Consider the following 25,953-nt stretch of genomic DNA (forward strand, 5'->3'; position numbering starts at 1 on the left):
GCTACTGCAGGACTCCCTCCCTCTGCTGCCCTACGGATACCTCTTGCCTGCCAGGTATCGTCTCCTACCTCCACTTCTCTGCCACAGCCCGAGGGCCTCACGCTGAGCAAGCCTCTCTCTGCCTTGACCTTCCAAAGCGTGGAAGTCCCAAGGGGCTCACTCGCATCTCAGTTCACACCAGCACAGGTGCAGAGAGGTGGCTGGTCCTCTCTACTTTTGGTACTGCTGTCACTTACAAAGTGAGCTGAAGAGTGAAGAGAGCTGTAAAATCCTGCCTATTGAACTGTGTCTTTGTTTCAGTAACATTAGTGAAAATGTTTTAGTATTCTAGACTTCAAGCGCATGCTTTGGCTGGTCGATTACGTACTATGTGCATCCAATATCCAATACTTGCAGATGAAGGAATTCTTCCTTCAGCCACACAGCTTCTCAGTCAGAGGTATTTCACCTCAAAGGCCCTTAAAATTTGACTCTCCAAGCTCTCCATATGATATAAAAATGCACAGTTCTTGCGAAAATAATTCGAACAAGAAGGTAAGAAAGCTGGGTCGCAACTCACCTCGATCTGTGTCATACAGGAAGACGAAGCGGTTCCATTCGTAGTGATCCAGCAAGCTCAGGAGGGCTCCGCGCAGAGACGGCCGCAGCTGCAGCACAAACTGGCTCTCACCCTCCGTGGGGAAACTCGGTGTGATGAGGGAGATGTGCAAGGCGCTGCAGAATGAGGTCAAGGTATGTACTGATCTCTTATCATATAGTCCAAAAATGGCAAAAACTCCTCTAGAATACTGGGAGCAAACTGGAAGAAAAACAAACAAACAAACAAAACACCAGAGTTCAGCTAGTGACAAAATTTGTAAAGATGTACTTAAACATTTCAGCATCCACAAATTTTTAATTTGAAGATTTTAATTTCTTCCTGTACAGTTAACTCCAATTTTTACAAGTGTTTCATTCTGGAAACCAATAAATAAATAGTTAAATAACATTTTGTCACTTTTGGATCTTATTCCTAGAACATTACATTATCTGTAGTGTTTACACTCTAAAATAATTTAAAAGTAAATCACATGTATTTTTGTACACCAGTGAAATGTCAACACATGCTGTTTTAACCATAGCTCTGCATATTATCAGGCATTGATAATTTTCATTACCTTAAACAGAACAGTGTTCACATTTGAAAATATGAAAATTATCACAAAAATGTTACTGACCTCATAAGTGAAATTTGGACATTTTGAATCGTAACAATGTAGAACCTTCACTGCCTTTTAAGCAGAGAGCCCTTGTGCTACACTAAAACTCTACTACAGACACTGAGTAAAAACCTACTTCATGAATAATCTCCTCGACTTTAAAAGAGCAGTTGAAGGAAAATGTAATAAGTCAATGTGACCAGACTTTTGCCCCAAACCTTTTATTTCTACTCTGTGTCAACCTCAGAACCGGAAAACAAATGACCTGAATATATATTCTGAGTTTTGATTTGCACTTGCACTCATTTAAGACATAAAGAAAGAATTTTATTGATTTCAGCAGGCTGCATAAGGGCTTTACTGATCTACACACATAAAAGCAGGCATAAGGGTATTTTCTTGAGAAAATATTGCCTTTCTAGCAACTCATAAAGGGCTCAATGAGAAACATTCCACTTTTTTTGAAGTATAAAACAACTTATTAGAAACTGTGTGATCATTAAGAGTGTTACCTATCCCAGAATCACAGAAGATGGAGGAAGGAACAGTCAGTTAGGGGACCGTTGTATCAATTTTCTCCTAAGTATATGTTTCTTATGCTCTCCTGTTCCAGATCCTCCCTCCTCGCAACCTATTCTTACACATAGCCCTACCATGTGAAAACGTAAGTCACACCATTTTAACTAGATTATGGCCTCCTCTCTTCCAGCCTGGAGGTCACAGTCATCCTGTGAGAGCAGCACAGACAGGGTAGAGCATACACACTTAGCAATCGAGTTGACCAAAAAAAGTTCAGCATTAATTCTTTCATATAACATTTACTGCACAAAGAGTGAAAAATACAAATTGTGCATTTTTCTCCTTAGACTTGGGTGATTTATCTAGTTCTGATGCAAGAGCTGGAATAAGTGGCTTGAGGGCAGTTTTGTCATTTTATGTGCTCCACTACTGTTACATCCCCCGACCTAAGGATTTTCATAGCCAGATTACATATGAAGTTTTTTTAAAAACTTTCTTCCTTTGCCTAAGTTCCCCTTCAATAAGTTGAAACACAGCTCTTACAAACTCTCTTAGTGTTTTATTTCCTGGACCACACCACATATATTCTCTTAGACCCATCAAATGACTGGCTTGCCATTCCTCTAATCATCTCTAAAAGTGTCGTTTTGTGCTTTCCCAGTTTCATGTCATAGAATCATAGAATGGTTAGGGTTGGAAGGGACCTTAAAGATCTAGTTCCAACCCCCCTGCCATGGGCAAGGAAACCTTCCACTACACCAGGCTACCCAAGCCTCATCCAACCTGGCCTTGAACACTTCCAGGGATGGGGCAGCCACAACTTCTCTGGGTAACCTGTTCCAGTGCCTCACCACCCTCAGAGTAAAAAATTTCTTTCTTATATCTAACCTAAATCTGCCCTCTTTCAGTTTAAATCCATTGCCCCTTGTCCTATCACTACATGCCCTTGTAAAAAGTCCCTCTCCAGCTTTCCTGTAGGCCCCCTTTAGGTACTGGAAAGCTGCTGTAAGATCACCCCGGAGCCTTCTCTTCTCCAGGCTGAACAGCCCCAACTCTCTCAGCCTGTCTTCACAGGAGAGGTGCTCCAGCCCTCGGATCATCTTCGTGGCCCTCCTCTGGACTCGCTCCAGTAGCTCCATGTCCTTCTTGTGTTGGGACTCCAGAGCTGAACGCAGTACTGCAGGTGGGGTCTCACGAAAGCAGAGTAGAGGGGCAGAATCACTTCCCTCGACCTGCTGGCCACGCTCCTTTTGATACAGCCCAGGATACGGTTGGCTTTCTGGGCTGCCGGCGCACATTTCCGGCTCATGTTGAGCTTCTCATCCACCAGCACTCCCAAGTCCTTTTCCTCAGGGCTGCTCTCAATCCATTCTCCGCCCAGCCTGTACTTGTGCGTGGGATTGCCCCGACCCATGTGCAGGACCTTGCACTTGGCCTTGTTGAACTTCATTAGGTTCTCACAGGCCCACCTCTCCAGCCTGTCAAGGTCCCTCTGGATGTCATCTTTCTTGAACATAGATGATCAACATGTTTAGAATTTCAGTTGAAGGCTTTCTGCTTCTTTTTACATTACTTCCCCATCTCGACTGTAAAATATTTCTGCTGACATATCCTAAGATCACATTGTGTTTTTCTTAATCTGCACCTCAGTGATGGCTGACGATCATCTCAGGATTGAAATTCTGCTCCTTCTCCCTTCCAAATGACGAATTTCTGCTTATAGTATAATATTTTTATTAGTCACCATTATTCGTTTTCCATTATGTCACATCTATTACTGTACTACTCAAAATTATTTACCTCCACAGTTACATTCTCAGCCTGCTCTGAAGTTCTACCAATGTCTGTATCGGCCTCACCAGCAAATTTCATCAGCGTACTCTGACTTTTTATCTCTGCATCTACTGCAAAACCAGTCTCTTTGTATCTTCTTCCTGTAGCTATGCTTCTGCAGCCTGGTACCTCCTCTTCTACCCGCATTTGTTGCTATCTCCCCTTAGTTTCATGCCTGTCTTTTAACTCTCCTGTTTGTCTCTATTTTCATAAATCACCTCTCTTAGCAGCATGCCTATTTTACTCCATTCTCTTGGCAATTACAAGATATGGATTAATCCAATACTTTCTACCTTAATAACTTCTGTTTGCATTTTATGCCATTTTCTGTCTATAGCCATATTTGAAAGCCTTCTTTCCATCAAAATCTGTTCTATGACTTTACAGTCTATTGATGTTATTCTGCTAAGTCCACAGCTGCCAGATTCTATGTCCTCCTTTCAAAATAAGTATTATATATCCTATTCACTGATCATACATCTCACAACTCATTTAACAGCTCTACTAAGAAGCACTTGTTATTGCATCTGCCCTTCAGTAAACCAATTCTTTAAGAACCACGGAAGAAAGAGGTGATTTCCCTATTCTCATTAGCCTCTTTTAAGGTCAACATCCTCCTCGAGTGAAAATCAATGTGAAGTATCTATTAGTTTTACATCTCTAACCAGATTTTCCTGTTTTTCTGTCCTATCATCACTATATAACAGCTTCAATTATTTTCCTATTTCCTGTCTTCGTATTTAAAGATGTAAATGACCTTCTACTGTTGTTTTAATGGCCTTTGCAAGTTTCAGGTTTCACTGGCAGCCCTAACTTAGTCTCTCATTTCTGCAACAAATGCCCTCTATACCTCCTGATTTCTTCCAACACAATGTTTCCTATTAATAATCCTTTTTAAACACTTGTTTCTTGTATCTTTCTTGTATAATCATTCATTCAGTTTTGGAGTCACATCCTGCATGTTACTTTCCCCTGCAAAGGGATTTCTCAGTGTTTTACAAGTGTTTCTGTGAGGAGATGGCAGGCCTCCTCTATTTTCAAACACAGTGCAGTTAATTTTGCCAACTAAAATAATTGAATGTAAACCTTGTGTACATAACTGGTAGTTCTTAATGTGTTTTCTGTTTACAGAAAACCCTTGTTAAGGCCCTGCATTGCCTTACTTCTTTATAATCTTACATGGGCAAAGGGTACTTTTCATAAGGCATGGTCCATACATTAGGACTCTACATGATGAAAAATTCAAGAAATCAACATCAAGCTGTGAAACTGTACACTTAGTGGAGTTAAAGCTCAAATTGATTCTCAGGATGGAGGAAAAGAAAAGCGGAGATAAAAAAGTCAAACTTGAAATTTCATTAAATAACATGATATGACCCTAAAATACTTTAAAGTAAAAATAACAGAGTAATAATTCCTCACGTTTTCAAATCAAACTGTCCTTGCTAAAGCCTAGATCCAAGTGCAATAAAACATCATTTGACTACCATTAAATTCCTGAAATAATCAATCCAAGAAAACTTGTGCTATTATACTCAAGATCAAGACTGGGAAGTTACTGAATAGTGTCCTTCTTTGCTCCTTGATAAGAAAGAATGCTAAGATGAAGGTTATGGGAATTTTTTTCCTACTCAGTACAATACCCACAGAGAGGAAAAATGCCTGTGACACTATGGAGATTAGGCTTAAACATACGCAGAGATGCTGCCACACTACTGAATCAATTTTACAGTAATCAGCAGTGACCACAAAAATCAGCAAAGCCATAAGGATTTGCCTTCTGACTCACTACTGTTCTCAGAAAATGCCTCCAGGTAAACATGACTACCTGGATTTCGCAATTCTTTATCTATTTCTCTTACAGTACTAAAGCCACTTTACTTATTGTAAATGGACTAAATTATGCTTGGTAAAACACAGTCTCATATTAGTATTAAAAAAAAATTTTGTTCAAGATTTTTTCCCCCATAAATATAAAGCGGTGACAAATGCACCTTCATGAGCATACTTTGAAATATATTGAATAATAATTTGTCTTTAAACCAGACATCTCTTCACAGCTGACAACTTAATTCCAGTATTACATATATGATTTTCTCCTGCAAATTTTGCACTTTGAGTGTGGAGGTCTGACTCCAGAGGAGACATCGCAATGCACCTTAAATAGCCAAGATAATGTTATTGCAGTAGCTGTAATACAAATTAGATATCCTCTATTCTAGCAGATTGAACTATGTGATGGTACTATAACTTTAAAAGAAAAGGTGACTCACAGGACCTTCAGTTAAAAAAAACCAAATCATAATGCAAAAGTGGTAAAAACTGTACACTGCAGGGCTTACTGAGACACACAATCAAGCCACGTGTGGTCTTCTTTCTCTGTGACAGAAAGACTTCCCAAAATCCTTGTTATTGTTCTAAAGACAAGTCACACACTTTAAACACACATCTTTTCTTGAAAAACAAACAAAAAAATATCCCAACTTCTTCCTACTCACTGATTTCCAGAAGTTATATCCATATTGTTTAAATCCTCTAAATAGGCACAGGGGAAGTCAGAGTCCAAATACAGTTGTAATCATAACCATGAAATCACACAGAAGAGGTCAAGTGAAAGTCTGAGAAATGTGTATGTAGAAATACGTGTATACATACATACCTGCACCCATGGTACAGGCTACACTCATATACATACCATACTTACATGATATTGGTCTTGATTTATTATTTGGTCACACTCAAAAGTTTCATAATTTCTTCAAGAGATAAATAAAACACTACAGAAGTGCCACAGTAGATCTTGCTTCAGAGCCATGACTTACAGACTCTGAGTCTTCCAGGACACAAACTCTGGAACAAGCATTTTAAAAATATTTTTCCCTAGGTTTTAGGCTCCTATGAGAAATGCTCTGGCACAGCTGGCTGTTATAGATATATTGACAGGCCCACTGATCTGCCATAAATTCACAAACTGAGGAAGCATCAAAATAGAAAGACTCAGAGCAGTTTGTATTATAGAAGTTTTCCAGATATGAGGACAGTCTTTCATTGCTGTCTCTTCATTCCCTCCTGTGTTTTGCAGATCCAAATGGGGAGTGGGGATTGTGGTCAGTCCATAACAGCTTATTTCTTCTGGTCCTTCCTCCTCACACTGTTCCTCTACTCCAATGTGGGGTCCCTCCATGGGATACAGTCCTTCATGAATTGATCCAACATGTGTCCTTCCCATGGGCTGCAGTTTCTCAAGAACTGCTGTGCCATAGGTACTCTCCATGGGGTACAGTCCTTCAGGAAAAGACTGCTCCAGCATAGGTCCCCCATGGGCCACAGCTCCTGCCAGAAGCGTGCTCTGATGTGGGCTCTCCACAGGCTGCAGCGTCCTTAAGGGCACACCTACCTGCTGCAACATGGGGTTCTCCATGGACTGCAGAGTGGATATCTGCTCCACCATGGTCTTCCATGGGCTTCAGGGTAACAACCTGTGTCACTGTGGTCTTCTCCATGGGCTGCAGAGGAATTTCTGCTCGGGCACCTGTGGCACCTCCTTCCCGCGTTCACCAAACCTGGCATCCGCAGGGTTTTTTCTCTTGCACTTTCTCACTGCTCTCTCTCACCGCTCCTATGCAGTGTGTTTCACCCTTTCTTAAGTATGTCAACACAGAAGCCCCACAGCGTTGCTGATGGGCTCAGCTTTGGCCAGCAGTGGGTCCATTTTGGAGCCAGGTGAAAACTGGCTCTGTCCAACACAGGGGTGGCCTCAGGCGTCTTCTCACAGAGGCCACCTCTGAAGTGCCCTCCAACCAAAACCCGTCCATAGAAAGCCAACACACCCAGTAAACTCCAGATAGCAATACATTCTGAAAATATATATACGGAGTCACATTTCCTTGCCACCAAAATAGTGTATGAAGGCTTTCATTTGAGGTCTGCCTGCAGTGCTGTCAGTGATCCATGATCTCACAGATCACAGTCATATACTCTCTATTTTGTTCAGTTGCTGTGCACCTGCATTTGCCAGCACTGATGTAAAAGTACTGGGTGAATTTTCTCAATCTAAAGAATCCCTTTCAAGAGCAACAGCCTAGCCATATGGAGATACAAGCTCTACAAGTGAGATGAAGCACAGAAAGGAAAATCATTTAATCTAAATAAGGACCTGCCTCCCAAGGTCAAATGATTTATCAACTTATATGTATGAAAGCTCCAACACTTGAGTCGAGATTAAGCAATATTTCTAAAACAGCTTTGAGATTAGTTTCCTGTTAAAATGTCAAAACACATTTCTGTTCATTTTACACAGACTATCCCAACGCTCTCTTCCCCCTCTGTGCTTCCTGATCCACCTCCTCCTGATCACTCCATTGACCTCCACCTCCTGAAAGAGGACACAGGTCAGTCAGGGCTCTAGAATTACAAGACAAGTGATCTAAATTCTTTCCCATGTAGTTTTCAATGATCTTGCACCTAAATCCAATACAAATTTAGTACAAATATGCTCTTCCTCTGGATTGTGTTTGAGACTACTGATTTTGTACTAAATTCTGTTGTTGCATTAAGAAAAATTCCCAGTACTAAGACCAACTTAATGAGTTACATTCATGAATTAAACCACTTATATAAGATGACAGATAGGATTATAAAAGAGAAACCAGTGTTACATAAAGTGGGTAGATGAAAAACATTATAGATGTATTAGGACCAGTTTGCTACTATCTTAAGAATTGTTTTGAATAGAAATGGATATTTCTAAAAAAGGGGAAAAGGGAAGAAATGATTTTCTTACAAATTATATGGTTAGGTTTTTTGTGTCTAATGAAACAAGCAGCCATCACAACCCTATTCATTTTCTATTTATAGACCCTGCACCCTCTAAATCATCATCCATCTTTGCCTTTTGATCACAAACTTCTTCAAGTAAAAGAATTATCTTCTGCTGCCTTCAGGAGGCACGCATCACACTTTGGGTAGCATCATGCTGCTGTGGTTTAGCCCAGCCACCAACTAAATGCCACGCAGCTGCTCGCTCACCCTCTCCCCATCCCCAGGTGTCGTGGTTTTTTTTTTTTGGACTGAGGATCGAGACAAGAACCGAAAAAGGGAGCACCCACCAAACATGGTCTCGGGCAAAACATGACTCAGGCTTTCTTAATAAAACAAAACAATTTATTAACAGTTACTAAACAAAAGACAAAAGGGAACGAAACCGGTTACTTGAGAGGAGAAAGAGAAAACAAGGCCAGATCTTAAAACAACACCTCCCCACCCCCTATTTTCCTTTCGTTCCTGGCTCTGCCTTCCCCCCAGCGGCGCAGGGAGACAGGGAAGGGGGGAGTACAGGTCAGTTCATCCATGTTGTTCGCTGCCGCTCCCTTCTTAAAGGAGGAGGAGTCTTTACACCATTTTTCCCTTGCTTCGGTGGATCCCCTACTCACAAAGAAAAAGTCCCCAAACTTTTCCAAAGTAAGTCCTGCCCGCAGGATTGCAATCCTCCCCATGGATCGCACCAGTTCGGGCTTTACCAGTCTCGGCCTCTTAGGGAGCTGCTGCCACTCGCGTCGGCGTGGGTCGTCCCACGGTCTCCAGATGCCTCCACGACCTCGTCGTGCATTCCATGCCCCATTATCAACAGTACCTGGTCGCGCATCCCCTGCTCCACGACCTCTCCTGGGCTCAGGCATCTCCTTCCCGACGTGGGTTTCTCCACAGGCCACGAGTGGGTCGCTGCTCCGCCGAGTACACCTTGGCTGCAGGGGGGCCGCCTGCCATCTCACACCGATTTGCAAGGGAAGCCTCAGCTCCAGTACACCTCCTCCTGCTCCATCTTTGCTGACCCGGTCGCTGTGGTTGTCTTCTCTTAGATATTAATCCTCTCTGGGGAAGCTCGGCCCGGTGGGCACCCCGGGAGTGGGGCGCTTACCGAGTCCCCCATGCGGCTCCCCCGGCGCCATCTTGAGCACATGGCGCCGGCCCGGGCCCGGGCAGCCGCCCGGCCGGGAGCCGGGAGCGAGGGCAGCGCCCTCCTGCTCTCTCCTCGCTCCTGAGCAAAAAGCTCCTTCCCGCCCCTTTGTCTCAACTTAAATAGGGCAATTCGCAGAGGCGCCGCCTTGGCTCAACCTCCCCCGGGGGGGATGGGACTCAGATCTGGTGGCACAGGGAGCAAATCCCCTCCCCTGCCACCAGAACACCCCCCCACACATCAAACTATCACACCAGGGAATGAGGAAGAGAATTAAAGGGGAAAAGGGAAGGAGACTCAAGGGATGAAATAGGAAAATTTAGCAATAGCAATAATATAAAATTATATATATTGAAAATACTACATATACAAACAAGTGATGCACAGAGTAATTTCTCACCACTTGGTAATCAACGCCTGTCCTGTCCCAGCTAATGATTCTGAAACAGGCAAGTCCTGACACCGCAATCCCAGACAAGCGAGAAGCCCAAAAAGAGAATGAGAGAGAGATAGCACTCCAAGAGACTAGAGTCTGAGAGCACTCAGAGTAGCAAGAGAGTTCCTGGAAGAGCAAAAGAACACCTCTTCCCGGTCAGCGCTCATCTGTATAGTTGGCATGACATTGCACGATACGGAATACTCCATTGGCCAATTTAGCCCTCAATCCTAAGTCTAACTTCAAATCATAAGGTGAGTTGTGGACCCCTTGTCCCAGTCATGCTCGGCCCAGTCTGTTGTGTTCCTGCACACTGGCAAGAACACGGGAAGCTGAAAAATCCTTGAGGTCTCAGTGCCTACTATAAACATCAGTGCGCTATCGACATTCTTCTCGTAATGAATCTCAGACTAAAACATAGAGCTTTTTCTGCTAAAAAGAAAAGCTAACTCTTTCCCAGTCAAAACTAGGACACATGCCTAAAGCATTATAACCAGAAATACTACCACATCATTACTTTAACTAAAGTCAGTTTATTGCTTTACAATTTAATACAGTATTAACAATGGAGGTAAACAAAAAGAGACTAATTTTTCCAATTAAAAAAAAAAATTAATCACAAACCTTACCCTCTCAAATATTTATTCCTCTTAAACATTTATCCTCCTATGATGTAACTGCATAATGATACGCAGTCTGGTATGTTGGGTATGGAACTCCTGAAATTAAAGTCATACTCTGCAGCAAATCACTTCACGTTCCCATGTGTCAGTTCTAAAACATTTCAAGTGTCTGGTCTATTTTGGACTACAAGCATTTGACAGGAAAGCCAGTCTCCTATTAGATGTCTGTAAAAAGTTTAGTACAATGGTCCAACTGTCTCAGCTGTGGCCACTGACTGTGACCCCAAAGTGAATAAATGTTACAACTGATGGACCTTTATTTTGCAATTCTATAGTAAATTCCAGAATACTAAAAACATATAAGTACTTGTCCTAAAGATCAGGGTGTTTAGCTGAATGCATAAATTACGCAGGTACTACAGAGTGTGCAGGAGTATTTATCTGGAGATTAACAGATGGATCCATCAAACTCAAGGCATAGAAAATTCAGGAGTGTCTTATATTTAACCCACAGCAATGGGTTATTTCCCAGCTCACTTGAAAATACTCTCCTAGGAACAACAAAAACCTTGGTTTAACGTGCTAGATCAAATGGTAATTTGGGAAATGCAGTTTTGTTTGTGCAACTGCAGATGTGAGAACATATTGCAAAGATACAAACTTGTTACATTTTTTAATTAATAATTAAGTTTCCAGAAACAATTTTTGCCGATTGTCTCTAAAAGACTGTTTCTGCTCAAAGTCAATTCCTGAAACAATTGCAGAAAGGGATAGTGCATTTCTTGCCTATTGGATGGAAAATGGAATTGAATTAGCTTAATTAACATACACAGTATTTTCTCCTTTTAAAATCAATTTGAACATCATAACATTGTATTTTGTGTGCAATGTCTTATACCAGGTCACTAAGTTACAGAATATTAGCTTTAGAAGGTTACGCTGAGAGATGCCCAAAACAACAGAAAAGAGAGGACCACAGAGACCAGACAAGACCGACTTGTAGATCCAACTGCTGAACTCTCCTCCATGCTTCATATGGAGCAAGTTTTGCTCTTCACAAATTAATACATTGATTAAAGTTTCCTCCAAGTCAATCTCAAAAGAATTTGTGAAAGGACCGTGTGTGTCTTTGGATGTATATGTCCATGCAGGGAGAGTGGAGTGGACTCACTTGATTCTTACCACCTGAAAGTTAGGGTTTTAATTTTATTTCTTTTTTTGGCCTGTCTCTAAATCAGAAAAAGGTATATTCAGATGACGGATAATCCCAGATTAAGATGGGTGATAAAATAAGTGTATCAATTAATCTACTAGAGGTTTCTCTCTCTTTTGGCTGTGAAAGGAGACTGTGCAACTATGACAGACTTGGCATCTACATTTAGATAGCTGTATTTAAAAATTGTTAAAAAAACTCACTCTAGGAAACGTATTTGTGTTTTTCTCCTCTATCCATCCCTAGATTCAATGTGATTTGGTCCTTCTCTGAGGACCTTCTCATACCACAGGCACACATCCCTCCCAGTCAGGGGCTGCAGGTTCTCAGTGTGTTGGGTTTACGTGTTGAGGTTTTGGTAGGGGGGAGGAGCAGCAGGGAGAGCCCCTGTAAGGAGCTGCCAGAAGCTTCCCTGGCTCCAAAAGTCATTGGACTTACTGCTGGCCTGGCTAGACTCACCTCTGGCCAGGACCAAGCCAGTCAGCGTCTCTGGGAATAAACATATTTAAGAAGGGGTTAAAGAAACCTGCGCCATGCAGGACCTGCAGTGAGGAGAGGGGGGAAGCAGGGGGCCTTGGGTCTGGCCTCCTGCATGGGCAGCAGCCCACTCTGGGCCAGTGCCGCTCAGCTGGTGGTGGCCGCGGCAGCGTGTCTTAGAGACCTCCGAAGTGCCCTCCTCCCGTGGCACCCACTGGGCAGAGTTCAGCCTGCCAGGACTGCCAGGGTTTGTCAGGCTGGTCAAGTCAGCAAGGCTGCAGTGAAGAGAGGACTGAGACCTGAGAGAAACGGCCACACAGACACCAGGTCAGTGAAGATAGGAGCAGGTGTGCTGGAGCTGAGATTCCCCTGCAGCCTGTGGTAAGATGGCAGGTGGCCCCCTTGCTGCTCGTGGGAGAAACAGTGGAGCAGAGACCCACCCACAGCCCATGCAGGACCCCATGCTGAAGCAGAGATGCCTGTGCCTAAAGGAGTTCTTAGAGGACTGTCTGTCATGGGAAAGGATCCTACACTGCTGGAGACTGACAGTGAAGCAGAGACACATCTGCAGTCCATGGGAAGGGACCCCATGCCGGGGCAGGTGGCTGTGCCCTAAGAAGCTATGACCCTGTGGGAAAAGCCCATGCTGGAAGAGTCTGATGAGTAAGGACTAGACTCCATCGGAAGGACTCATGTTGGAGAAGTTCATGGAAAACTGTCTCTTGTGAGAAGGGACTCCATGTTGAAGCCGGGGAAAAGCATATGAGGTCCTCTCCCTGAGGAGGAAGGAGCGGACGAAACAGTGTGTGACAAACTGACTATAACCTCCATTCCCCATCCCCCTGCACTGCTGGGAGGAGGAAGTAGAGCCGGGAAGAAGGGAGGGGTCGGGAGAAGATGTTTTTAAGATCTGGGTTTTTTTCTCATTATCTTCTCTGAATCTGACTGGTAATGAATGAAATTGATTTTGCCCCAAGTCCACTTTGTTGTGCCCGTGGCCATGGCTGGTGGGTGATCCCTCCCCTTATCTTGACCTTCAAGCTTTTTGTTACATCTTCCTCCTCTCCATCCCACCAGCAGCGGCAGTGGGGCAGGGGGGGAGATGAGTGAGTGAGCAGCTGGGTGGTGCTTAGTTGCTGCCTGGGGCTAAACCACGACACTCAAATACAGATCATGTATCTCCATTTTCCTCAAAAGTGCTGACAACCCTCAGTTCTTGATGGAGAACACAAAGTAGCTTGGCCTTTCATCAATTTCTATGAGGAAAACTGCTTTAATCTTTAAGTACTTTCCATCTGAAAACTTCTGCACCATTAAAGTATTTTACTTTCATTAATATGTAATTCCAAATAATTTAAATCCAATGAAACATTTTTACACAACAAGAAAACATTTTCCACTGGGTTTATTTATAAAATTTCTCTTTCCGCTGTGCCTTGGCTAATCTCTTTGATAGAACTCCCCTCATGAATTTCACATTTGCTGAATGCTAACAAATCTTTTCTCATTTTTAAAAGTACTTTACAGCTCTCTCTGCAATAAATTATGTAGTCTTTGTGCCTTTGTCCTCCAGTCCTGAGCACTCCATGAATCTGGTATTTATAGCTGTCTGGCATTGCACATACACGTGCAATTCCCTAACTCTGCCAAAACTTTCTCTTTGAACGCTCTCCCATAGAGAATCCACATGCAGCATTTACCTTTCATAGTCATATGAATGAGAATCCACATTGGTACAGAAGTTCTTTTTTGGCTGTTTTTAAAAACTGATAAAAATATAAGTACCACACGAGACTGCCAGGCTTTTCAAAACCACAGAAGCTTTTAAAAGTTAAACATGAAGGTTTTGGTAGAAAGTTCCCATGAAGCTGGCAGGTTTTCTCAAGGACAAAATGTCTATGGTTAACTTTTTTTTTTTTTTCCCCTGCTTCAGGATAGAAGCTTAGAGATGCATAATAGATTGCTTGGAAATTAGACTGGACTACAGTAAAAAACTGGCTTATGGAATTAATGGTAAAATTCCCAGTTGCTTAATTGAGGTTAACATTTCAACTCACTCATGTGGTGGTTAGAGATCTTCTTGCAAAATCACATCACCTCTTCAGTTTGCTAGCTGAGGGAAAGCTCATCCTCATTAGATGAATATCTAGAGAAATCATGTTTTATAACTTATCTAGATTGCCTGTGTGATTAATCATTTTTTGCTTCTGTGATTAAACATTTTTTGCTGTTCTTGGATTGATTCACATCCTTATGAGACATACTCTTTCTTTTAGTTTAAATCTAAACTTAATCCAAACATGTCTTTGTGGAAAAAACAAATTTCTTTGCAGCTTGTTTTCCCTAAAAAATGTAAGACTTTATAAAACCTGTCTCCATATCCCATTTTAATGAAACAGAACAAAGGGAAGTCTGAATTTTGTTCTAAGAAGTAATCCTTTGATGGCCCAATTCTCTACAACATTAGCTTTCTTTTTTCTTTTTATGTTGAAAAGGGAGAAAAGAGGCACAGTTAAACAGACACTTTTCTTTCCAGAAGAACTGAAAAAAAATCAGTACAATTTTAAATGGTAGGGTATATTATAAAATGTGCAGTTGATTACATAAAAATAGCTTTTTATACATAGCTATGTAATCACAGATTTTTCTTACGCAAAATAAGAACTATTTTTAGTTTTTGGAAAAAAAATAGCAACAATAATTTTTTTCTTCATTTTGGAGAAATAAATGTTAATTTTGCATTATTCCTGCCAGTAAAACTGTCGTTGATGGGAATTAACTGAATTTCATAGGAGATATGAGAGGTGGAGCCATATAATACAGCTCCCGACCTAAATTGTTTTGATGGATGCATTAACATAATTTATACCTCACACTTTAAACCACTGGTGCTTCTTTACGTCAAACCTTGTGTTCTAATTTAACTGAACTAAAAAGAAAACAACCCATGAACTCTGCTGTAATTTGAGGAGGCTCAGGTAAAGCATTTTTTAAAGCATTAGGGAAGTTTGGTACTAAATTTCCATGTGACTTTAAAAGGGGACCAGTCATGTAACTGCTCCCTCTGACTCGGGAAATGTCTCTCTAGATCTCTGAAACATCTGGGGAATGGAAGGAAAGGAAGGCAGGAAATCATGAAAGATGTGACTAAGTCCTGCATGAAGATGAAGGTCATTAGGTGGTTGTCATTCAAGTTTGAAGAGAGATGGGTTTTTTTGTCTGGTTTGTAGCTTTATTTTTAGAATTAAAGCCTGTCCTGAGGGTAGTGATGCCATTTGATCCGTCACTAGTACTCTACTTTTCTTTCATTGGTGAGTCTGACTCCCAGTTTCTTACTCTTCCACCTTAATCTTCCAGTCAACACGAGTTGTCCACTGAAGTGCAATGTTCTCTGTCCAGCCGAGACTTTTGAATGCTGGCAGGGGCTAGGCTGTGATTTTTGCTGCTTTCTTCCCTCAGTAACACAATTCACAGCATCTAAGTATCTCTTAAAGAGTCAGAAAACGGTTTCAAATTTTTTAAAACAATGTTAATGTTAAGAGGATATATGTGATGAAAATCTCATCTGTTTGTCCCAATTTTCCATGCGTTATTAAAAGCTATTACCTAATTGCACACACCCTAACTTGAAAAAAAACTTTTCAGTCATTTTTTGCTCACAATTGGAATTTCCGTAAGAAGAGTTTCTGAGTACTTTTGATAAAATCTGTTGTTTGTCTTTTCCTTTCCCTCCTTCTCTTTGATGGTATGAAGCAGAATTTGAAACTAGTATTACTGTCAGATAAATGGAACATGGTATCACATAACGAGATTATATACAACTTGGTCAGAGGGAAAGAACACTTCACAAGATCTAGAAACAAAATTCTGCTGCTGTCTTCTGCAGTCTGTGACTGTATATTGACAGAACAGCAGTCACTGACAAAATGCACAGAGCTCTGCTGGAGCTGTTCCCCAATCAGCGGATATCTTCTGAGCTATCATTTCAGGGATCGAGATATACAAAGTGCCAATTGTTCTATTAGTCCTGCCACATTTGAGGACCTTGGTTTTATTTACAGTGGATAAAAGATATCCATGCTTCCATGATTATTCATCTATGCTATAGTGTAGTGTGTTCTGGTAGAGTAATTAAATTTAAAAAATAATGTGAAATTTACTTTGTCATGTACATCCAAAATCTACTTCTTGGTTGTTTGGGTTGTTTCTTCTTACACATCACCATTGGTAATGACGGCTTTCCCAGGACACTTAGGTGCTTTTGACAGCCTAGAATTACCCTATAAATGGTATGATCTTACTGTTTTTACTGTGTTTCCTAGCCTTGATCTAAGGAACTGGCCAATGGTACCTAGAGAGATAGACACAGTCTCAGTGAAAGGCAAGGAGTTGGTAAATTTTCACTCTAATTCCCATTTCAATTTCCATTAGCTATAGACATATCACTTAGATTTTCAGAGTTTTCCCATCTGAAAACCAAAGATTCTAACACTGAAGTTCTTCACGTAGTTGCAATAATGAATAAAATCTTTTCAAAGTATCACTAAGACGAATGTAGTTACACTTATTATCCATCACTGGCCTGTTAAGAAAGATTTCCCTGAGATTTCTTTCATCTTTCCGTACTTCATACTCCAGCCCTCCCTCAAACATCCTAGTAATCATTACTCTAACTTCAGGAAGACAAAAACACACCAAGAGCTTTTCTCTCCTGCTCTTCCCAGAAGTTTGAGTCTTAGCCTGTTTGGGTGACTACATATATCTGGGAATTATGGTTACTTAAGACATCTCACACTGACATTTCAAAGATTGTGTTTTCATTACTTGTACTTGTTCCTTTATATTGCCTTCTTGTTTTGATCATCTCACTGCACAGAAGTTTTTTCAGCATCTTGTAGCTTGCCTGTTTTCCCCAGATAATGCTGTGATCATAGCTAAGGAATTTTTCAGATGTAGAATCTGCTTACTATGGACATGTCATGTCAAAATGACATTAGGGAATTACTGTTTGTGAGGGGCCAAAAGTCCAAAGCTTAAGAGATTCAGCTATCTCTTTTCTTCTCCCTCTCCTTTTTTCCCATGTGCCTTGCAGTTTATTCTCTATTCATTTTAAAAGAGAGCTGCTTCTGAGCCTCCCACGATTATGCCGGTGGGAACTGACCACAATACAGTTGGGTGGATTTTAAATAAAATGCTTGGCATGGATTGCTGGAAATGCATCTTCCACTGTCTTCCCCTTTTTTTTGTCACCAAGCTGTTTTTTCTTTTTCTGAAAAACTAATCTTTCCAATTTTTCTTATGTATAAAAGGCATTTCTAAATAGCTGTAGGTCTCACATAATAACTAAAATAATGAGAAAAAGTAATTACCTTTCAAAAACCAAAATCTAAACAAACCATTTGACCAAAGTTATTTAAAGTGAAAGCCATTCACCTTCTAAATGGAAGACCAGCTTAATCAGATCTGAGAACAAGATAGATTCTGATCATGGCCCTGTGTTTAATGACTTCAAGCACTAACTGCTTGACATGAAAGGCAAGTTTCAGAGTCAAATGCCATGAATGGAGTATGCTTTCTAAATTCTTTTTAGCTACAACCAGACTTCAGAAAAGGTTTAATACATGCATAAATACATCTGTGTATACATCATAAGAGTACGTATGTATGTTTTCTATTTATGTGGATCTCAAATTCTTCTATTCTAATGCAAATTGTACAACTGTTTAAAAACATATAAATCTCTAATGGAAAATGATATAGATGTTAGCTTAGATGTCTTTAAAAGAAATAGGCAGATGAGCCAAATAAAAGTACATAACTTTTTCAGTGTGGCTAACATATTTGTCTTACTTATATACTTCTCCATGTTTAGTTTAGCAAGGAGAGTTTATTTCATTCCAATTCTAGGGCAAGAGATGCTTATGGAAATGAATATGGTATTGTCAGACAGCCTAACAGCTGAAAAGAGGAGATCATTTATGTTGTCTCATAAAGCATAGACACCACAAAAAAATTATTCACATGAAATAATTACATTGTAAGTTCTGTTATGAATGAATATATCGTTTGTAACTCTATATTTGTAAGATATCTATTAAAATGGTGTATTTAGCCAAAACTGGAGCTCCTAATGGCTACCAGACTAAAAAACAGCTGTAGGTAAAGATTTTGAATGCTTGGCATGACCTAAATCCCCTTGACTCAAGTAGCCATTCTGAAACACAACACAACCTTTTAATAGGCAGAAATTGCTTAGCACATCTCATATTCTCCTCTAAGAGCAAAATTGCAAGCTTGCATAAAAAGTAACCAATTTCACTAAATTGCATTATTACATCATTGACTATGGTAATGCCAGAATCATAGAATCTTAGAATGGTTTGGGTTGGAAGGAACCTTAAAGATCATCTAGTTCCAACACCCCGGACACAGACAGGAACACCTTCCACTATATCAGGTTGCTCCAAGCCTCATCAAACTTGGCCTTGAACACTTCCAGGGAAGGGACATCCACAGCTTCTCTGGGCAGCCTCCCCCAGTGCCTCATCACCCTCAGAGGAAAGAATTTCTTCCTTAGACCTAATCTAAATCTCCCCTCTTTCAGTTTAAAGCCATTGTCCCTTGTCTTATCACTACACACCCTTGTAAAAAGTCCCTCTCCAGCATTCCCGTAGGCCCCCTTTAAGAACTGAAAGGCTGCTAGAAGGTCTCCCCAGAGCCTTCTCTTCTCCAGGCTGAATGACCCCAACTCCTTCAGCCTGTATTCAGAGGAGAGGTGCTCCAGCCCTCAGATCATCTTTGTGTCCCTCCTCTGGACTGACTCCAACAGTTCCATGTCCTTGGGGACTCCAGAGCTGAACACAGTACTGCAGGTGGGGTCTCAAGAGAGCAGAGTAGAGGGAGAGAATCACCTCCCTCGACCTGCTGGTCACACTTCTTTTGATGCAGCCCAGGATACGGATGGCCTCAGGATACAGTGGGCCTCAGGATATGGTTGGCCTCAGGTATGCAGAAGGCAAAGACAGGGACTGGGAGAATGAAGAGCTGCCCAGTGTAGGAGAAGATCAGGTTTGAGATCATCTAAGGAATCTCAAGGTGCACAAGTCTATGGGACCATGGGAATGAGATGCATCCGTGGGTCCTGAGGGAACTGGCAGATGAAACTGCTAAGCCACTATCCATCCTATCTGAGAAGTCATGGCAGTCCAGCGAAGTTCCCACTGACTGGAAAAAGTCAAACATAACCCCCATTTTTAAAAAGGCAAAAAAGGAAGACCCAGGGAACTACAGGCCAGTCAATCTCACCTCTATGCCTGGCAAGATCATGGAGCAGATGCTCCTGGAAACTATGCTATGGCACATGGAAATTAAGGAGGTGACTGGTGACAGTCAACATGGCTTCACTAAGGGCAAATCCTGCCTGAACAAATTTGGTGGCCTTCTATGGTGGGTTTAGAGCATTGATGGATAAGGGAAGAGCAACTGACATCATCTTTCTGGACTTGTGCAAAGCATCTGACACTGTCCTGCACAACAACTTTGCCTCTAAATTGGAGAGACATGGATTTGATGGATGGACCACTCGGTGGATAAAGAATTGGCTGGATGTTTGCACCCAAAGAGTTGAGGTCAATGGTTCAATGTCCAAGAAGAGACCAGCGATGAGTGGCGTTCCTGAGGGGTCAGTACTGGAGCCGATGCTGTTTAACATCTTTGTCAGCGACATGGACAGTGGGATCGAGTGCACCCTCAGCAAGTTTGCTGACGACACCAAGCTGTGTGGTGTGGTCGACCTGCTGGAGGGAAGGGATGCCATCCAGAGGGACCTTGACAGGCTGGAGAGGTGGGCCCGTGTGAACCTCATGAAGTTCAACAAGACCAAGTGCAAGGTCCTGCACATGGGTCGGGGCAATCCCAAACACAAGTACAGGCTGGGTGAAGAATGGATTGAGAGCAGCCCTGAGGAAATGGACTTGGGAGTGCTGGTGGATGAGAAGCTCAACATGAGCCGGCAATGTGTGCTTGCAGCACAGAATTTTTCTTGCAGTCATGGTTCTCTTTCATGGTATTTCCCAATACACAAAAGAGATGGCAGTACAACATTCTGGTTTAAAATTAAAAATGTGAGAAATCAAAATGCATTTCAAAAACTATCTGCTCGTTTTTCTCCTTAGGCACACCGTGATACAGATATTTGGGTTTCTTTCCTGCCTACTTTTCCTTCCTTTTCTACCTGTTCTTGGTATGACAATCAAAAATGCTCTTTCCACCTCTCTTCCTATGACATTGTCAGATTGTGAGCTTCCAAATGACAACAATAATCTGTAAAGCATAATAAAAATATGGCAAAATGTATTCAGAACCAGTTAAGTGAGAGGACATTGCTGGTCAAAGCTTAAAACGGCTGTTAATATGCATTTTTATGCACTGCTTCACATCTTTCTACATGTGATGAGTTTTCTTCATTTCTCAAAAAATTTACCTTCTGAAGGTAGAGATCATGATTTACGTACTTGGAAACTGCCTAACAAAAAGAAAGCAGTAACAGAAATATGTTCTTCAGTTATCGTTTCTTCCTGAGTCTTCAGCTAATATTGCTTTCTCTACGCCAGCTTTTCAGGCACCATCTTAAACAAGTATGTCCACAACTTCACTAATTTAAAACAGGAGCACAAGTCCTCTCATTTTCATCTCTCCTATCTTTGGCAGGAATGGGGCTTCATCAATAAGGCATTTTGAAATGGATTATCTGTAATTGGGATTTCTACAGAGCTGGGAAATGTGCTGTTGATGGTTTTAGAAAAGATGGCAGATAAGAAGGGAGCTGAGATTGCTTGGCTGGCACCCTGTTATCTCTGTGAACGGACCAAAGGTAGGGGTACTGTGGGGTCTGGGGGAAAAGGAGGCAGATTGTCAAACAGAATTTGTCATTACAAAATATTTTTCTTTATCATGGTTATCACAGGAGATTTAAACAGCTGTCACCTTATGTAAACTAATTTTGGTGTTCAAATAGTAGCCTTCTCAAATGAAATCCTTGGTTTTCATTTTATTTTTGGACTGTAGGGCTGACCAAAGCGGAGTCCTTCACTTCACTGCACTGTTCGATCAACAAAGTGAGCAATATACTCCATCTTCTTTTATATATCAATCTCAGTCTGCAGAAAAGACCACTGAAAATTAATAAAATATTTAACAGCTTGATGTAAATAATGCAAGAACATGTCTTTGTTGATGTACTTAAATTAATTTGCTGTAAAGATTGCTTTACAAATAACAAAATACTGTATATATCACCCCAGGCATTACGTAAGGCTAGTAGCTTCTATGCTGGCATTTGCAGGAATAAGCAAAATTAGTTCAGCACAGTTCACAGCTGCGATCACTGGAGTAAAGCTCAGGGTCTAGGGGCTGCTAGCTCTCATATTGTACTAAAAAGGCAGCTGTAGTTTACTGCTGGTCCACTGGGCCCGATGCTAATAATTTTTAAATGGCCTGTTAGTTACAGCAGTGGCCTCAAGCTACCTCTTATTTCAAATCCTATTAACATTTGTGTATCTTTAAACTACTTTATTGTCTTAATTAGCATATATTCATTCATAATTCCCAGATAGTCTGTTGCTATATACAAAAAAGAAAAATGACAAAAAATCATTAACTGTGGCTGAAGAGTTGGCGGATGAAGTGTGACTGTGGTGATGTGCACCAAAACCAAATCAATCATGTGAAACACCAAAGTGGAGAAATGCTTGTGGCTTTTCTCTGCAGCGCTCTGCAGGAGCAAACTGACTGTCTTAAGATAACGGATTGGTATTGCTTATAGGCATATTGGAGAAAGGCAGACTGCTATAGGTAGAGTTTTTAAGAAAACTATGTTCAATCTTTTCTTTTTAGTTATAAAATTAGATAAAAAATTATTAAAAATCGTTTTCCACAGTTTTAAGGATTCCAGCAAGACCTATTCAAAGTAGTCGTTATCAACCAAGTTCTTCCTTTCTCTCTGAGACCATATTGCTTACTCTATGTTCTGTTTCAGGAAAAATTGCAATAACAGAAATGGAAGTTTTTCCTGAATATGGATTGCAACACATTTTTTAATGCATATATACTAGAATATTTATTAAAAGTACCTTTGCCATTAAAACCTATTAACTTCTGGTAGCCCAAAGCTACCATAACATGTATTTTTTTAAAAAGTCACATTATATTCATCTGGGAAGTGTTTTATGATCTTTTCATTTCTAACATACAGAAAATTCAGTAGTAATTAGATGCCATAATGATTTTATGATTTATACCATTACTGGCCAAAATCTACTTCTGTAAATAATCATTCTTCAACTTTAGAAAACGCTGATCATGCTGTGTAAAGGCCTTTTCAACCAACCAAAAGTTTAAATGAAATGTTGACATCATATACCTAAACTCAATCAGCCAGGAACAGTGTACAGAATAAAGCATTTTTCTCTTCAACATAGCTATGCAGAATCAAACTGACTACCCTCAGCCTGATGAATTTGTTTTGTTTATGGGTACATAAAGGTATAGAGATGCTACTAAAGCTACAGAATCAATTATTTTTCACAGTTTGACTTGAAGAGTTGCTGTGAAAAAGAATTAACACATAGAAGCACAGAAAACTTGCCTTTTAAAACTCGACTTTCTCTACAGTCTCTTAGCCTATTTTTGTGGCATTTCCACAATACTTACACTTCTATACCTACACAACTCGGAAAAGAAAGAGATGCATCAACTACTCCTTTGCCAGGGATCAAATATAATCTAGGTGGGGTCACTTTACTTCCTTCCAGGTGTTATTCGGTTTAATATGTCTCACTGAAATCACACTGAGGAGCTACAAAAAATCCAGTCCTATTAATGTACTTCTTGTATTTTCTTGATTTTCAATGTCCGGATCATGTACTTCACATCCATGCTTTGCTGGATAATTCTTCCTCTATGTACAAGTACAATACTATCAAGAGACAGTTTAAACAAATCAGCTGCTGAATTTGCTTGACTCAATTCCTCTAGACTGAAGAAAAGAGGGATGGCCTGCCTGGCGGCCTGTGAGAATAGAGAGGACGGCACTGGAGGCTTAAAGGAATCTCCTCCAGCATCATGTTCCTTGTCGTAATGCTCTGACCTGACTGCTGACAAACTCAGCACAACCCCATAGGATTTCCTTATCATGCTATGTTTTATTCCTGAGTTTAATTGAGATCAAAATTCAGAAAAAGCAAACAGATTTCAAGTGATCTGGTTGGGGTAGGAACAGGGTCACAGGATGATTCAGGCTGGAAGGGACCACGGAAGGTCTCTGGTCCAACCTCCTGCTCACAGCAGGGTCAGCTCTCAGGCCAGATCAGGCTGTTCAGGGCTTCACCTGGTCAAGGCTGAAAACCTCCAAGGACAGAGGCTGCACAACATCTCTGGGCATCCTGTGCCACTGCCTGACTGTCCTCATGGGAGCAAGTTCTTTTTAATATCCAATCTGAACCTCTCTTGTTTCAGTTTATTTTCATTGTCCCTCATCTTCCCATCCTGCTCCACTTCAGTGAGCCCAGCTCCATCTCCTAGATGAGCTCCCTAGGGGCACTGGAGGCTGCTGTTAGGTCCCTCCTGAAGCTGTCTGCTCCAAGCTGAAGAAGCCCAGCTCCCCTAGACTCTCCTCACAGGGCTGGTGCTCAAGGTGGGTGATAACTTCCCATGATCTACTGGCTCGACTCCTGTTCATACAGCTCAAGATACTGTTGGCAAATCACAGAATTATAGAATGGTTTGGATTGGAAGGGACCTTAAAGATCCTCTAGTTCCAACCCTTCTGCCATAGGCAACAACACCTTCCACTATATCAACCTGTTCCAGTGTTTCACCACCCTCATTGTAAAAAATTTCTTCCTTATATCCAATCTAAATCTGCCCTCTTTCAGTTTAAAGCCACTGCCCCTTGTCCTGTCACTACACATGCTTGTAAAAAGTCCCTCTCCAGCTTTCCTGTAGGCCACCCTCAGGTACTGGAAAGCTGCTACAAGATCTCCCCAGAGCCTTCTCTTCTCCAGGCTGAACAGCCCCAACACTCTCAGTCCTCCTCTAGATATTACCTGCAAGACATCACAATATTCATTGTCCATTTCAAGCATTAATTAACTACTATGAACTAAGTCAGCACAGCTATAAGGAAAAAAACCCCAAAACCTTAAAAACCTAGGCCATCAATAGCAATGTCAATGAACACAAATGTACATATACTTCTGAAAATATGGGCTTAAAAGTACATCATATTTGCACTCGATAATCATATTCTTCTATGTCATGTCAAATTTCAACCAGGAGTAAGGCAACTGTAGAAAAAAAAATAGTTATGCCTGCTTATGTATGGATGAGTCTATGACATAATGTTAATAACACAATGAGGAACATGTTTTATTCCCAATCACTTACTAAACCCAGAAATACTGACTGATCATTTATTATTGACTGGGTGCACTATGAGGTGTCACAAAAACACAACTCCAATTGATTAAATAATTGCATTGCCATAAAGGCTGAGGGATAATATCTGGCTCCTGTGTGGAGTCACCTTGCTTCAAAGTCAATGGGAATTGCTAGTGTACATGCAAGGGCAAATTCTAGCCTGAAGTCATCCCTCAGCATCAGAAAATAAAACAACATATATCAATGAGTGTTTTAAACAACACAATTTGATTCTTTGACCCTGTACACAGCCTAAGGCGTAAGTCTAGCCATGTCAGAATAGGGCTAAAGGCTTGCTCTAGAGGCTATACTTCATCCTGTTGTACTATTGTCTATTTACTGTCACACCTTCATATTACCTCAAGAAAGTAAACGGTGAAACAGAGCTGTAACAGAATACTTGTGGAAATCAGTTCCTGCACAGCCATAGCAGATCCCTTCATTAACAAAATTAGGAGGCTATGTAGACATACGGCTTACTTTTATAAGCAATCTATTCGCTGAAGTTAATGGGAAGATTGTGAAAAAATAGATGCAGGTCTTTGAAATATACTTCAATTTAGCATTTAAGGAATATCACATAGATGTATGTCAGATTGAAGGGAAGTTCAGATCCACCAACAGAAGAAACAGAGTGGTGAATTTTCTTTAACTCTGAAATGTGTAATTCCATGAAGGTTAAGACTCCACCAGCACAGGGCCCTTCACCATGAGCTCTGTGATGGACAGGAATGCTTTTCCCTACATATAAAGAAATGAAGTGACTGTTACTGACGAAAACACCAGCACTTTAGAGGCATCTTGACGCTTAGTTTTGTCTGACACTGGGTGTTTAGCGCTGAGCACAGTGTTCCGATTTATCCTCATCTGGTCAGGTGAACCAAGGTCATCACTGCCTTTGATCATAAAAGCTCCTCTGTGAAAAACTAGAAAAGTGCAAGTTGTTTTTTGCGATAGCCCTGCAGCGAAGAAATAGTGAATAATTTGTACAAAACACGTAAGTTTGCTTTTAGTGCAACTCCAATCTTCTGCAAAATGCTGAGCAATCAGGAAATCAAGCAGCTAGTGAGATATGCCTTAAGCAGTCTGATAATGAGGGACCTCTCTTAGCCAAAATGCTGCTAATTTTTCTCCTTGTGCTATTGTACGTACTGCATCACACAGAAAAAGACAACGTATCTTCTCCCTTTTTCCAAGACCATCATCTTTAAATTACATTT

At 41.1% G+C, this 25,953-nt stretch overlaps 1 protein-coding gene across 9 annotated transcripts in view; it reads right to left on the bottom strand.

The window, feature by feature from the left end:
* GRIA4 (glutamate ionotropic receptor AMPA type subunit 4) overlaps nt 1–25,953 on the bottom strand; it is a 250,369-nt gene that overhangs the window by 166,885 nt on the left and 57,531 nt on the right. For all 9 annotated transcript variants that reach the window (XM_086613715.1, XM_086613693.1, XM_086613706.1 and 6 more), the window contains exon 3: nt 560–799. In XM_086613715.1, coding sequence (XP_086469841.1) covers nt 560–799 — 240 coding nt within the window. The remainder of the gene's footprint in view (nt 1–559; nt 800–25,953) is intronic.

This window comes from Tauraco erythrolophus, chromosome 1, assembly GCF_009769465.1.
Source record: "Tauraco erythrolophus isolate bTauEry1 chromosome 1, bTauEry1.pri, whole genome shotgun sequence".
Classification (NCBI taxonomy): Eukaryota; Metazoa; Chordata; class Aves; order Musophagiformes; family Musophagidae; genus Tauraco; species Tauraco erythrolophus.